At 35.7% G+C, this 13,676-nt stretch overlaps 1 protein-coding gene across 1 annotated transcript; it reads right to left on the bottom strand.

The window, feature by feature from the left end:
* Window positions 1-1,283: 1,283 nt before the first annotated feature.
* On the bottom strand, window positions 1,284-8,997 carry igfbp5a (insulin-like growth factor binding protein 5a). Its single transcript, XM_079884902.1, has 4 exons — window positions 8,271-8,997; window positions 3,885-4,087; window positions 3,616-3,735; window positions 1,284-3,466 (listed from the first exon to the last, which is right to left on the bottom strand). The coding sequence occupies exons 1-4, from the start codon at window positions 8,608-8,610 to the stop codon at window positions 3,329-3,331; spliced, it is 801 nt and encodes a 266-aa protein (XP_079741028.1). The 5' UTR covers window positions 8,611-8,997; the 3' UTR covers window positions 1,284-3,328.
* Window positions 8,998-13,676: the final 4,679 nt, after the last annotated feature.

Below are 13,676 nucleotides of genomic sequence, written 5' to 3' on the forward strand. Positions count from 1 at the left end.
ACAAACCAAGTCCAAATAATGGATGTTGCACGGATCTTTTACACCAGCTTTCACTTTCAGCCGTGTTTACTTAAGATGACACGAATATGATGCGTTGCAGCCGGGTGTTCCTCGCGGCCGCGGGTAGATTGCGTCATCATAGCTTGTGTAGCTTGAGCCAGCTCCCAACGCTCCCAACCCAACTTGGAGAATAGATTAACGGCGATATTTTTTTTATCGCGCGATAAGAGTCTCGCGTTAACGCAGCGCGTTAACGCCGATAACGGCCCACCACTATTAGAAACTGAATTAATAATCATCTCTCCAGTGATTTTTTTTTTTTTTCCCAAGTGACCAAAGTTATAAAATATATTAAAATATGAAAACATGCTGCACATTTTTATAAAAGGAAAAATGAATTAGTGATGCACCAATTAAATATTTGAAATTACTTCCCGCGGTGTGCTCATCTCAAACTATATTTGATAAGAAGAGTACACTGTAAAAAATGTTACTGCTATTTACTTAAAAAAATTATGGTAACAATATTACACATAATATTTTTGAGTAGTTAAAGCTTGATTTCATTCATGGAATCTACCTGAATAAATCATGTAAAACACCCTAATTTATTTAGTCTATGACACAATTTTTTAGTGAAAATGTGCTTTTTTATTTGAAGTATTTTTTATTCTCAAAATTGTGTGAAGTTAAGTGAATGGATATGACCTGTTTATATTTAACTTTGAGATATATTGTTTTATAAAAAGAACGTGTACTGCTAGAACAGCACAGAATCAAACTTGTTACTGCACTATCATTAGCAGAGTTATCGCTACATGTATGTAACAATATGCTTAATAATATTAAATAAATTCAGTTATTCACAACCTAACCATAAGCCCTACTCTTCTGCACAATGGTAACGATCAAAACTTTAACATAATAGAAGCTCTTTCAAATGTCAAACATACCTGAACATTAAACATTAACAGATGTTTCCCTTTACTCAAAAACACATGAAATAACACTTAATTTCAAGATTTACTCTCCATTTCCAGCCATGTGCAAAGCATGCTGGGAACAAACAATGGTGTCTCTAAATAAAACCGCATAAATGAGCTAATTCTCTTAAAATAAATAGGTAGCCCCTTTTCCTTAATTTTATGAGGTTTATCAGTTCCTCAATTCAAGCCTTAAAATTGTGTATGTTTCCTTAAAAAAAAATAGGAAAATGCATCTCTTGGTGTTATTAGTGAAATTTTCTCAATATTTTCAATAAAACCCTAACCACAATTTTCTTAATAAAATATACATAATATTTTTAATGATCACCTACATTTTTTTAATGAAAATTACAAGACTCATGATTCATTTTTTACAGTGTACACAAACAAAATAAAAACAGAGATTCTTTTCTTATATCTGAATATCTTTATATGTATATATTTATTACATAAATGTATTGTCTTTACAAAGTAGACAAAATTAAGAGTACATAAATTACATGAATAAATATTGCACACAGATATTTAGATGTCATACAAATTTAACCACCCATATCACTTGATTTGGGCTTAACTTAAATTAACTATTAAAATGTATTCAATTATTAGAAATTTCAACTGAAAAGGTTATGGAAAAAAATACCAGTTTTACACCCATCAAAATTCACTCCATTATTAGATAGGCACCTTACAAAACTTTTCACACTGGTCTGCTTTTTATTTTTGTCTCATACTAGTGAGATTAATTTCCCCACATGGAGTGGTATCGTTCAGAATTATTTCCATGTTATTCAATTGTAAAAAGAGGGATATTGTCCTTTAAAAATGCACTCACTGAGAGAGTGAGTGTTTGAGTGAGTGAATGTTGAGTGATGTTGATGACAGAGGACTTTCTAAAATTCTACAATCAGGGAACAATTCTAAACTGCTGTCAGCCTCTGATCTGACACTAAGTCACACCATGCAAATAATCTCATAAGCACCAAGAACATATTTATACTATTAGGAGGAAAACTGGTTGCACCAAATTCAATTATGTGGGCCAAAACCTAATAGTACCTTTGGTATTGTACTACTATGGCATTTTCATAATGCAAATAATCTCAATTTGCCTGCTTTTTAAGAACATTGAATTTGCTTTTTTGAATCTACACTCCTGCAAACTAAAGGTCAGCATTTTGAGTGTTTGTGTTTTGCCTTTGTGGCCCCTTTGATGCCTTTGATGTAAATCAGTATTCAAATATTTGAGTAGAAAAAAGGCACTGATATTTCCATAAGAACCCAAGGACCCTGATCTGTTAAAGTTTGTAAAACTAGAAAAATGGCTGGTTGGTTTGTCACCATTGTGCATTCAAATGGTGTGTCTCTCTTATTCTATGGTGATTCATAACTACATGTTTGTACATGTGTCTAAGATTATTAAGAAGTTGTGCTTAGCTTTCTTTAATTTATTTTGCTTTTTTACAGTTCACTAAAACAGTGGTTATTAGAATATGAATTTTCCTATGTGGTTCAGGTTGGCAAAACAATGTGGCAAGACTAATAAAGTAATTTTCTGAAATCTTTGGAAAGGGGTCAACAAAACAACAACAAAAAAGAGTCTGTGAAGACTATACAAGTACTCTTCAGTGAGTAAGTGCTGTGCTACGGACAAAAGCAGAGTCATATGAAACAGTAATATTAAAGGGATAGTTCACCCAAAAAAAAAAAAAAAAAAAAAAAAAAAAAAAAATCATCATTCACTCACCTTGTCATTTCAAACTTGTATGCATTTCTTTCTTCTGTGGAACACAAAACAATACAATGTTTTTTGTCCATACAGTACAATGAAAGAAAAATGGGTCCAGTGTTGTTTTTGACCACACTGACTTTCATTGTAATGTCAAAAACTGTTTTTATTTTGTGTTCCACAGAAGAAAGTATGTCATATAGGTTTGAATGACACGAGGGTGAGAAAATGATGACAGAAATACCATTTTTATGGTATCTTAAACTATCCCTTAAAGCTCTTTAAGCTCATAAGACTTTCTACGGTGTCTATGACATAAGATACAGTGGAAACTAGTCCATGACTCCCAAATGATACTTGATAGATCCCACCAACCAATGAAGATCAAAGAGGACAATTTCAGGATTCAATAACTGATGCTTGTTTTGTGCTTTAAAAGAGACTGTTTTTATATAGGCTTATATGGATTTTCCACAAATAAAGGTCAGACTCTTTAAGATTAAGATTAGAAATGATTGGCAAATCACATAATATGGTAGATGAGAGTGAGTGAGTGAGTGAGTGAGTGAGTGAGTGAGTGATGTTGTTGTTACGTGACCGAATTTAAGTTGTCTCATTCATTGTTGCTACCGTTGCTTTCAAGATCTTTACACTGGATGTTGCCTCCATTAAAATCAGTGCCCGGCATTTGAACTCCATGCTTGTCTACGCACCAGCAGATGCCTCGCTTGCGCCCCCTGGAGGGTTTACACTGTAACCGAAAATGAACAAAGCAAAGTAAGCAAAGTAATTTGACCATGCCCTCAGCCAAGAGCCAAGTGTTTATAGGAAAGAAAACTTTCCGACAACTAAGCTTGCCAGTAGTTGACATCTATAAACATGCTGAAGTGCAAAACTAACCTGTTTGCGCTTGAAGAAACCTTTCTTATCACAGTTGGGTAGGTACAGTGAAAGAGCCATGACTCTGGGGCTGTCCTTCATCCTCTGGATAATTCCATCCAGCTTTCTTCGGCATGGACCCTGCAGTTAACACACACATCATTAACAGAACAGTCTGGAAAAGGTGTCAGGCATTTATAGAAAGTTGTAAAATAACACAAAACACCATGAAAACTTTTTTTTTTTTTTTTTCACTGACAACAGATGAAAGTTGATTATAAAAAACTTACAATGTCAGACTGATGTTTGTCACTTCCCAAGGGCGGGTAGTCCATATTTGTCCTGAGTTTAGCCTGCTGTCTCTTCCGATCCTTTCGCATGGCCTGAGCCTTCTTGCTGTTAATGTGGTCTCGTTGGAATAATGGAACCTTAGCCTGGGGAAGCAGATCCTCCGTTACCTCTGTAACCAGGGCTTCTTCATGTGACTCTTGATCTAGGAAGAGGACAATAGTCAAATGCAGTGGCATACTGAGATTGGCATTGTTTACGTAACAAATACACAAGGGTTGCTCGCACTGTCAAGATGCCTGTATGTCAGTCACAAAACCATAAAGACCATCAATCTAAGGCCAAATTGGATTGGTGTGCTTAGTGTGGATTAAATTTACTTTTCTCATTATCTATCTAAAACAAAGACTTCCTGCACAGGTCTTCCCTTACTAAAAAGAAGTTAATTCAAGTGTGCTATTAGTATACCTCTTTTAAATTAAAAATAAGAAAGTATACTTTCAGTCTACTTTTTATGTACTTCTCAGAAATATACTTTATGCGCTTCTTAAAATTGCACTTAAGTATACTTGACTTATACTGACAGAAAAGTCGAAGTATATTTGGCCTGTACTTATATCTCTTTTGACTGAGATATAATTAAAATCATAATTAAATATTCTTGGCTTGTACTTGTGTTTAATCTTTTGATTGAGTAGCCTATTAAATACTTTTTTCACATTACATACTAATAAACTTACATTGTTTGAGAATATTGATTTATAAAGAAAACAGATACTGTATGTTCCTAATTCCGAGTATCTGAATTATTATGTAGGCTATTCCACAGGTAGTGTACATAGAAATTTACTTTACCCTTTCCCGCCATTGACTGAATTTTTCGGCTATCCATGTTTTCACTGTTACACTATAGCCTACACATTTTCCGAAATAGGCTACAGAATCTCCGGATTCCAAAACACAGGTGGAAAAGTGATAGAAGATTGCTTACACAAATGTAAAATAGCACGATCATCAAACATTAAACAGCATATAAGTCAAAACTGCCTAAAGTTACCAAATGAAATTTCGACCCAGGAAGGGTTAAAAACTGTGAAGCTTTGGGGGTGTTGATGGACTTGATCCATCTGTGTTTTGATCATCATCATCGTCTATGGCAAAATGTGATTTTCTCAGCTTTTTGCTTAAAATGTTGCTTTTTTTAATTAAACTTACCCACATTCAAGTGTTGATAAAACAGGATGCATGATGCTAGCCATTTTTTTTAAATGGTACCAGTAAATTTCAAAGCCTATATTTCAAAGTATAAAATCGAAAGTATAAATATATGTATACTTAAAGTGCTAAAATAATATTGTGGTGAGCAAGACGGTGGCGTGATTAATGATGAGGGACACCTGCGCGACGCACCGGTCTCGTATCTCTTACGGAGGAGCGGAAGCATAAAAGGAGGAGCGACGACAGTGGAGATCGAGAGAGGCCAGCCTTGGACTATTTTATTTGATGGTTGTTTTGTTATAGCCTATGTGACAGCAGGGGCTGCTGTCTTTACTTTCATTTTGTATTTTTTTAATTTTTTATTTTATTTATTTTTATTATTAGGTTATTATTAAAGTTTGTTGAATGCTCGCCGATTCCCGCCTCCTTCTTTCCATAACATCTAACTACGTTACAAATATATAAATAGTACACTGTCTATAAGCATTATGTTATGTTCACTTAAAGAAAACTTAAAAGTATACTTGCAGTATAGAACGAGTAGTTTACTGAGTAGCCTAACCCTAAGTGTAAAAAAATTCATAAACTAAAAAATGTCCTACAAGTATTTACCTAGAAAAACTATCAGTAGGCTATATCTATAAGTTCACTTGTATAGTTGCAGTACAAACAAAAAACTTAGTTATAAACTAGTTGTGTACTCAAAGTTTACTACTCTTACACTTGGTTGTTACACTGGTATACTTAAAAGTATAGGCCTACTTTTATACACTAAAAGTAGGGCAATTTAGTCCTAACTAAGTAGTATTGAAACAGTGCACTTCTAGTCAATTGATATTTGTATACTACATAAAGTATACTTAACATATACTTGAACTTTACTTAAGTATACTTATTTTTTGTAAGGGTTATCTAAATTGAGAATGTTGTGGCTTAGTTTATTTGTGCAATTGGTCCATTGATTTTAACAGAGGCTTAGCAAGACTAATTTAGCATCTGAAAGCAAGCCAGAACTCTTCAGAGGAGCAGCAGGAACAACAGATCAGCAGATATTTTTTAGCTGTTGGCTTTCTACAGGTGTCTCATAACAGTAGCTCATTGTTAAACTTTTTAGCGGAAATCACTCAAGTCTGCCAGAAAAAAAAAAAAAAAAGCTCTCATGCATATTTCACTGGCCATGTCTTCCAAACAATACAACCATAAACATAAATGTACCCTAGAAAAGTTATTCAAATTCTGAAAATTGAAAGCCAGGTATTTCTGAATACACAGTCTGTGAAAATCTATCATGGCTATTTTGGAAGTTACAAATCAAGCATGACAATAAAGTCCTCAACAGTTTGAACTCAACCACCAGCTCTTTCTTTTAATTGAAAGCATAGATGCCAGATGCCAACTTCAATTTGCCCATTCTAGACCTTCTTCCTCTCCCTTACACGTCACTGCATTGCCCAGCTGCAGTGAGTAATCAGATTCAAGGGCTTGACCCCTTCCTCGCCCCTCTGCGTCTTCTGTAGAGAAGCTAAGCAGCCAGGGTCACAACAGATGAGCAAATCTCCCAAGCCATTTGTGATGACATCACTGACAAATCAGAGAAAAAGCCTCAGCAAAGCTTTGAAATCATTGAATAAATCAACATGGTGCTTCAGCTTTCTTAATCTGTTGTTTTATCATCTGCCAAGCATTAGTAAACCGGATGTCTTATTTGAGGGATATTATGTTTTATTTTAGTGATGTTACGAGTGCACTTCCATGTCTCATAATCTGGGGTTATTGTTCTGGGAATGCATGCTAATCTGAGATCTGTGCAGCCCTGAGAGAGAATGTGTGCTCATTTTTTCTCTCTGCTTTCTCTTCTAAGTTTCTTCTGTTGCTATGCCTTTTATTATTAAAATCTCATTTGTACAGTACAAGGGTTGCAACAAATGAGTGAATTTACACATTTACATAAACTGTTTAATGTACAGAGCCAAAAGTTATTGTGGCCACAAATTAAGGAAGCAATCCCGCATTTTAATAATATGTGAGCATGTTTTGTTAATTGTTACCTCATTTTACCTCACACTGTGACAACATCTCATTCATTTTTAAGTTTTAGCAAATTGTGGCCATGTTTTTTTTTTTTAATGCCCTTAAAACTTGCATTGCCCTTTTACTGTGTCTGATGAGAGTGCTTTTATGGGCAGAGACAATTTGCAAGATAATGAGTTTTATTTAGAATTGGGAAACAATTCCATGCATGGTTTGAGTTTTCACAATGCAAAATAGAACTCAATCAAATTGTCTCTGCCAATATAACAGCGGCCATAGATGCGTCTTCTCACACATATAAAACAAATTCTTAATTTGTTTCAACAATATCTCTTTTTTAATGCCTGACACAATATAATTTCTGAATACAAATAATTAAATGAATAAAAATATTAAATTATTAGTATCATTATTACTTTTGATACTAGGTGGGTCAGAGTAGCCTTATACCGTTTTGCACCATTGCACCTTTACACAGAATTTGTAGGTGCAGAGCTTCCTTAGAACAGACTTAAGTCAGCTGTGTAAACTTTATTTATTTATTTATTTATTTGTTTGTTTTTTTATTCTGAATGCTGCCTAATTCTTCCAAGTCGTTCTCTGTCAGAACTCAAGCCTCCCATTCCAGGCTAAAGTTTTAACGACTATAAGATGATGATGATTCAGAATGAAATAGCTGCAGCAGCTGTTTTCAGTAAATGTGATGAGATCGCATAATCACAGTTTTAAGGGTGCTGCAGCTGACTTAATCGCAGATTTTTGCAAAGAAAGGCAGGGGAGGCTAAAGCTTGTGAAAGGCAGTGAGATAACGAGGATGACAGAGATAGATCTGCGGGTGTGTGGGTGGGGGTTGCTAGGAAAGAATTTGATTTGAATACTAATTCTGTATTCAATAAATGCAAAAACCCATCAAGATAATAGGCTATAATAAATCCTACAAGATTGTCTGCTATAGCCTAGAAGTCCTGACCTAGATAATTCAGCATAGATAGATAGATAGATAGATAGATAGATAGATAGATAGATAGATAGATAGATAGATAGATAGATAGATAGATAGATAGATAGATACAACTTTCTTTTGTATCCGTTCGTTTATTGCATATAAAACAGATCTTTTGTATGTCAATAAAACTTACCCTTCGGCATATGAAGTGTTTTGTGTAGACCTAGTTTCTCGTTCATGCAAACTCCTTTGCCGTAAAGCAGAGCGTGTAACGGCTTTTCCTCTCCGCCCCGAGGCAGGCAGCGCAGTCCCTGTCCACATGTCCCCGTGTAGACTCCACACGCCTGCCCCTCGGTTAGTGCGCAGGTCAAGCAGCATCCGCAGCCGGGCTCCTTCACCACCTGACACCCCATCCGCACCGGTGGACACATGGACAGCGCCTTCTGATCGCACGGCTCACAGGGCACGTACGAGGCATAAAAGCCGGGTAGACACCATACAAATGTAATCAGAGTATACAAACTTAGCTGCATGGTCTGTAGAGAACCTATTCCAGTAACCTTGAATTAGTCGAAATATTTTGAGATATCCGAGAACGAAAGTAGCGTCCGGTTAAAGGGAAGTGAATCGTGTTTTAAAAATAGCAATTATCAATCCTCTCACCTCTTGATAGAAGAATCCAATGGTTCATAGGCTATAAGACATGAGATCTAATTAAAAGGCAAAGTCCTGAGATGAAATGGAATGGATTTCGGGGGAAGATAAACCTCAAAAATACGTGTAATCAACAAATTCACCCCTATATTAAAAAACGAAATCAATATGTCCCTGTTCTATTAGAAGTCCTGCAGCTTAATCAAGCGAACAGTGATCACCCTGGAGAGCTGCTGTCAGTATGAAGCTCTGCTCACGTTAACCGTGGTGGAGGGAGGCGCACTGCACTTCATTTAAAGGTACTGGTGCTTGGGCGGATCCCAGAGTGATGCTGTGCTATTTAGCGCAGGTTCAGATTAAGCGAAACATGGTAGCAACAAAACTAAAAAGCAACAAGAGAAAATTGAAGACTACACACCAGTAAAGATGACATAAAAGATGACAAAAGTAGGACGTAAAATTAGGAATTGCTCTAAATGTAATTATTTTGTATTTAAAATAATTTAAAGTTTCCATGAAATCCAAATGGACCATTCTTTTTTTAATTGATTCATGTGTGCAGATCTTTATTTTATTTTTTATTTTTTTTATCATGCACCCTTGAAATCTTTAATCAGAGTAGAGTGGTGCAGGGATAACGCATTTTACCACTTCCAGTTCCATCATCCTTAAGTCAGTGTTTTGTTTTTTTAATGAGTTTTTGCTTGAAATAAGGCCTGGTGAACACAAGCTTAAGATATTTTCACGTTTTATTCTACGACATAAAATACACCAGTAATATACTAATATTGATTTATTTAAAGCTTTTACTTGTCTTGTAAAAAATGGTTTCTAACAAGTGGCTAAATGGGACTAGAGGTTGTCGAGGACAAAACCATTCTTAGCCGAATGGGTAAACTCATCTACTCACTAGTCTGCTTTCACAGCCTCGTTGTGTTTATAATCGTGCTCTTGCAAACTAATATAACTCGAACTTTCAGGGAAAATGTTTTTTTAAAAGAATGAATGATTTGTCGGAAGTTTAGAGATGGTGACAATGAAGTCATGAAAGTATGACATGAGTGTAGTTCGTTTACAGCCTACGTTTAGCTTTTGACTTCGCAATTGAATTTACGCTTCAATATTCATAAAGGTTGTGTTCACTTGTGAATATCATGATGAAAAAAAAAAACAAAAAAAAAAACGTGTAAGTATCATAAGCTTTTGTAAGTCACAGACTTTATTTTCTACAATAATCCAAAAATCCAATGGAAAAGGTTTTTTTTTTTTTTTTTTTTTCTAGGGAACCAGGTTGATGCTAACTTCTGGATTGGCCTACACAAATAAGTCTAAAAAACAGCACTCTATAACTTCCTCTCCCAATTTCAGCAACATGTCTTTTCTCTGATGATGTTTCTCATCGCGAGGGCTTGACAACCTGTCTCTCACAGGAGATCACAGCAATAGCAAATGACAATAATCCAAAAATCCAATCATTCCAATCACAATCCAATCACAATCCCGCCCTTCATTTTTTTCTTATTCGTGAAACCATTTCATTTGAATTTACGTCACATTTAGGATAGAAAAGACTACTGCAACTTTCCATTTCATATCGATTTTAAGGTCTTGATGTCGCTCACGAATCTGACATTTTCAGGTCTGTGTATGTTTTGAGGTTTTGTTTTTCAATGTAAAAAGAGTTAATGAGAAACAAAGGAGTTATATTTGAATTTGAAAAACGTACTTCAAATTGTTTTATGTTCACAAAAATTAATTGTAGGCTACAGTATGAATGTTTGATTAGGTTGACGCCCTTAAATGTCGTCTCTGTTCTTTCTCTAACAGCTTAACATGCTAAAGAAACAGACTGTATTAAAAATAAAATCAACAATGATAAACTGAAACAGAGGGCTATACAAATGAAGGAATATGATTAACTAATCTAGACACAGGTGAACATAATCAGCAGCTAAGGAAACATCTCAGGTTGTGAATGGAACCCAGTTCCCTGAGAAGGGGGACGAGACGATGCATCTTGGTGTTGATACTATGGGGAATGCCTTAAGTGTTTCCGACTATAGATGAAGATGTCCAAGTTTAGACAGATCCATCCTGGCACCAGACAGGTCTTAGCCTGAAACCTCAGAAGCAAGGCAATAAGGGAAATGCACTAAATAACCTAAGCCATGTTATGCTAAGCCTGAGAGTCTCATAGGGAGCAGTCTACCAAAGGGAGCATGTTAGCAGTCAGTACCTCCAAACTCAGGTTACTGAGAAATGTGACAGGTGACACACGCCATGGGTAATCGCATGTGAGCAAAAGTGAGAGAGGTATATAATATTCATTCAGATAAAGTACCTTGTACCTGCAAACAGATCTACATTTTGAGGTAATCATTCCTCTTAGTATCACAGCTTGTTTTATTAAGTTAGGAGTTATAAATACTATTAAAGTGTGATAATTAAACTGCACAAATAAATGAAAGTGCACAGCTCTCACAAACCATTGGCGTGACTACCATCTACTACCACTACCATCACTTGATTTTCTCAGCCTTTTGCTCAAAATATTGCTGTTTTTATTAAACTTACCCACATTCAAGTGTTGATAAAAAAAAAATGCATGAGGCTAGAATAAAAGAGGTATTTTTTTTGTTTAAAATGCATTTTCAGATATTCATACAACAAAGTATTCTGTGGGCCATGAAACTTTTGTGAAAATTATAAAAAATACTGGCACTGGCTTGCAACTTTTTTCAAAAACGCTGGTAGGGAAAGTGTTAACATTCCACACACATCGAAATTACTGTGATGCATGTGGAACCTCTTTAGTAAGTACCTGATTAAGGCGAGACACTACAGGTGCATAGGGTAAAATTTTAAGATAATAGATATCACCATGAAACTTTCTCCGTTGATTACTTACACAAGTATATTAAAAAAAGTTTTACTATATATATATATATATATATATATATATATATATATATATATATATATATATATATATATATATATATACACATTTTGTTTACACACAAGATGAAAAGAGAATTTCAGAGGGATTGCAGGATATATGCTTTCATTACCTAGGAAATCAAAATATACTGTCCTTAGCTTTAAATAGATTTTTGACTTTTTTGGATTAAAATGTCACATAAATCAGGCGAGGAATGATTTAACAAATTGCTCAGAAAATATCTTCAGAATACTGCTAAGTGTATAACTGGAAAGTTTGGTGTACATGGGTGCTATAGGCTGAGATGTTTGAACTGGAGAATGACAAACTCATTTTGGGAAAACGGCACTTAAAGATTTAAATGGCTCTAAATGAGATTTCGTCATTAGCTTGAAATCCCCCTTTGGACATTCATGATTGGTTACTGATAGAAAGGAAATGCCCATATTTGGGTTACAAAGCATTGTGCAGGAGACTCAGAGCTTTACAACAATACTGATCATGACAGACTTCAGTAAACAGACGGAACTCGGCATGTCACGTTGGAATGCTAACTTTTTGGTAAATTCGTAAGAAACATACTGCTGCAAGTAAACAAAATGTAATAAAACATCTTAATGTATATTGTCAACGTTTTCTTTATAGCAGCTTGAAAGAACACATACTGAAGGAGTAAACTAGTGTCTCCCTGGCCCCCTGAACAGCAGGCTCCACCCTGGATTCCTGCACTGCCGGCCCAGGCCTGCCATGTCCTGGTCTCGTACCCTCTCCATGGCCCTCCATCCCTCTCCCAAGACCCTCCTCCTCCATGTGATCCTGCCATGTGTTCTGTGTTGTCATTGGTTCATTGTGTCATTGTTCACAGGTGTCCCTTGTCTAGTCATTAGTCTTGTGTATTTAAGCCCTCATGTTTGCCATGTGTCTTTAAGTATTGTGTAACCACTGTTTGGTAAGCTTTTTGTTCTTGTTTTGAGTTCACGCCACGCCATGCCATGCTTTTGTTTTGTTTATTCATTTTTTCTGAATAAACTGCACTTGGGTTCTCTGCAACTTGCCTCCAGTGGACTCAGTTACACTGACGTGCAAACTGCTACAAAGTAAACTGAAAGTTCAGTGTCACATCCTGAAGCTCAACACAGTTGTTTTCATTAAAAGTAGTGACACTAAATTCTTACCAGTGCTGATGCTGCTTTCTTTCCAATTGTGGTCTTTGATCTTGAAATTGGCTGATGATAAATAAAATGAAGCTCATATCTTGCTTTCTTTGACATGAACTGTAGCACAGTGAATTGAAGAATAGATTTATATTTGTTTTGCTGACACATTTATGTTCCCAAATGTAAATGGAATGGTTACAAAACAGATATCTGATCTGTTAAAATGCATGAATGACTACGAATAGGTAGGTAGCACAGTGATTAACTCTAACTTAAAAATGGCACTTCATGACAAAAAGGTTTGCGGAACCCTGCTCAAGAGACCTGCATCTCCATCGCTATTCCCACAAAAGCTAACAGTAGTTGGGGAGGGAGGTAAATAGAATAGAGGGACGCAATGTGGACTGTCCACCATAATTTCATCTATCTATTATCAACCCTAAGGTGTCCTTGTCTAGAGGGAAGCTCTCTAGCCCTGCATAAACTATAATAAACAATTGGAGAGGGTGGTAAAAGTGGAACGCGGGATGAATGTCCCATAGTGATACTCTTTACTAGTCTTTGTGCCTAATGTCAACTGATAGCAACACATCCACAAGAGAGTGCATTATCCTCTCTTATATGAATCCTTTTTTACATAAGGGAGAAAAAAGAGAGAAGATATTCTCAATATCTTCTTTATAGCTCTACCCTGGGAAAGAACCATCAGAAATTCAAAGAGGGATGAAAACAGTGATCAATCTCTGTTTCGCCAGTCCACTCTACAGCCAGGTAAACGGGGTGGGATGTCCTTAGACATACAACTGTCCTCCATTGAATATATATATATGTCCTCCCGAATATAAGA

The sequence above is a fragment of the Squalius cephalus genome, assembly GCF_949319135.1.
Source record: "Squalius cephalus genome assembly, chromosome: 10".
Classification (NCBI taxonomy): Eukaryota; Metazoa; Chordata; class Actinopteri; order Cypriniformes; family Leuciscidae; genus Squalius; species Squalius cephalus.

Excerpts from the sequence above, each read along its gene's own strand:
- igfbp5a (XM_079884902.1), bottom strand. The coding sequence starts at position 8,610 with ATGCAGCTAAGTTTGTATACTCTGATTACATTTGTATGGTGTCTACCC. Across the intron at positions 4,088-8,270 it reads AACACTTCATATGCCGAAGG|ATCAAGAGTCACATGAAGAA; the intron begins GTAAGTTTTATT and ends TCCTCTTCCTAG. Across the intron at positions 3,467-3,615 it reads GTTTCTTCAAGCGCAAACAG|TGTAAACCCTCCAGGGGGCG; the intron begins GTTAGTTTTGCA and ends TTTCGGTTACAG.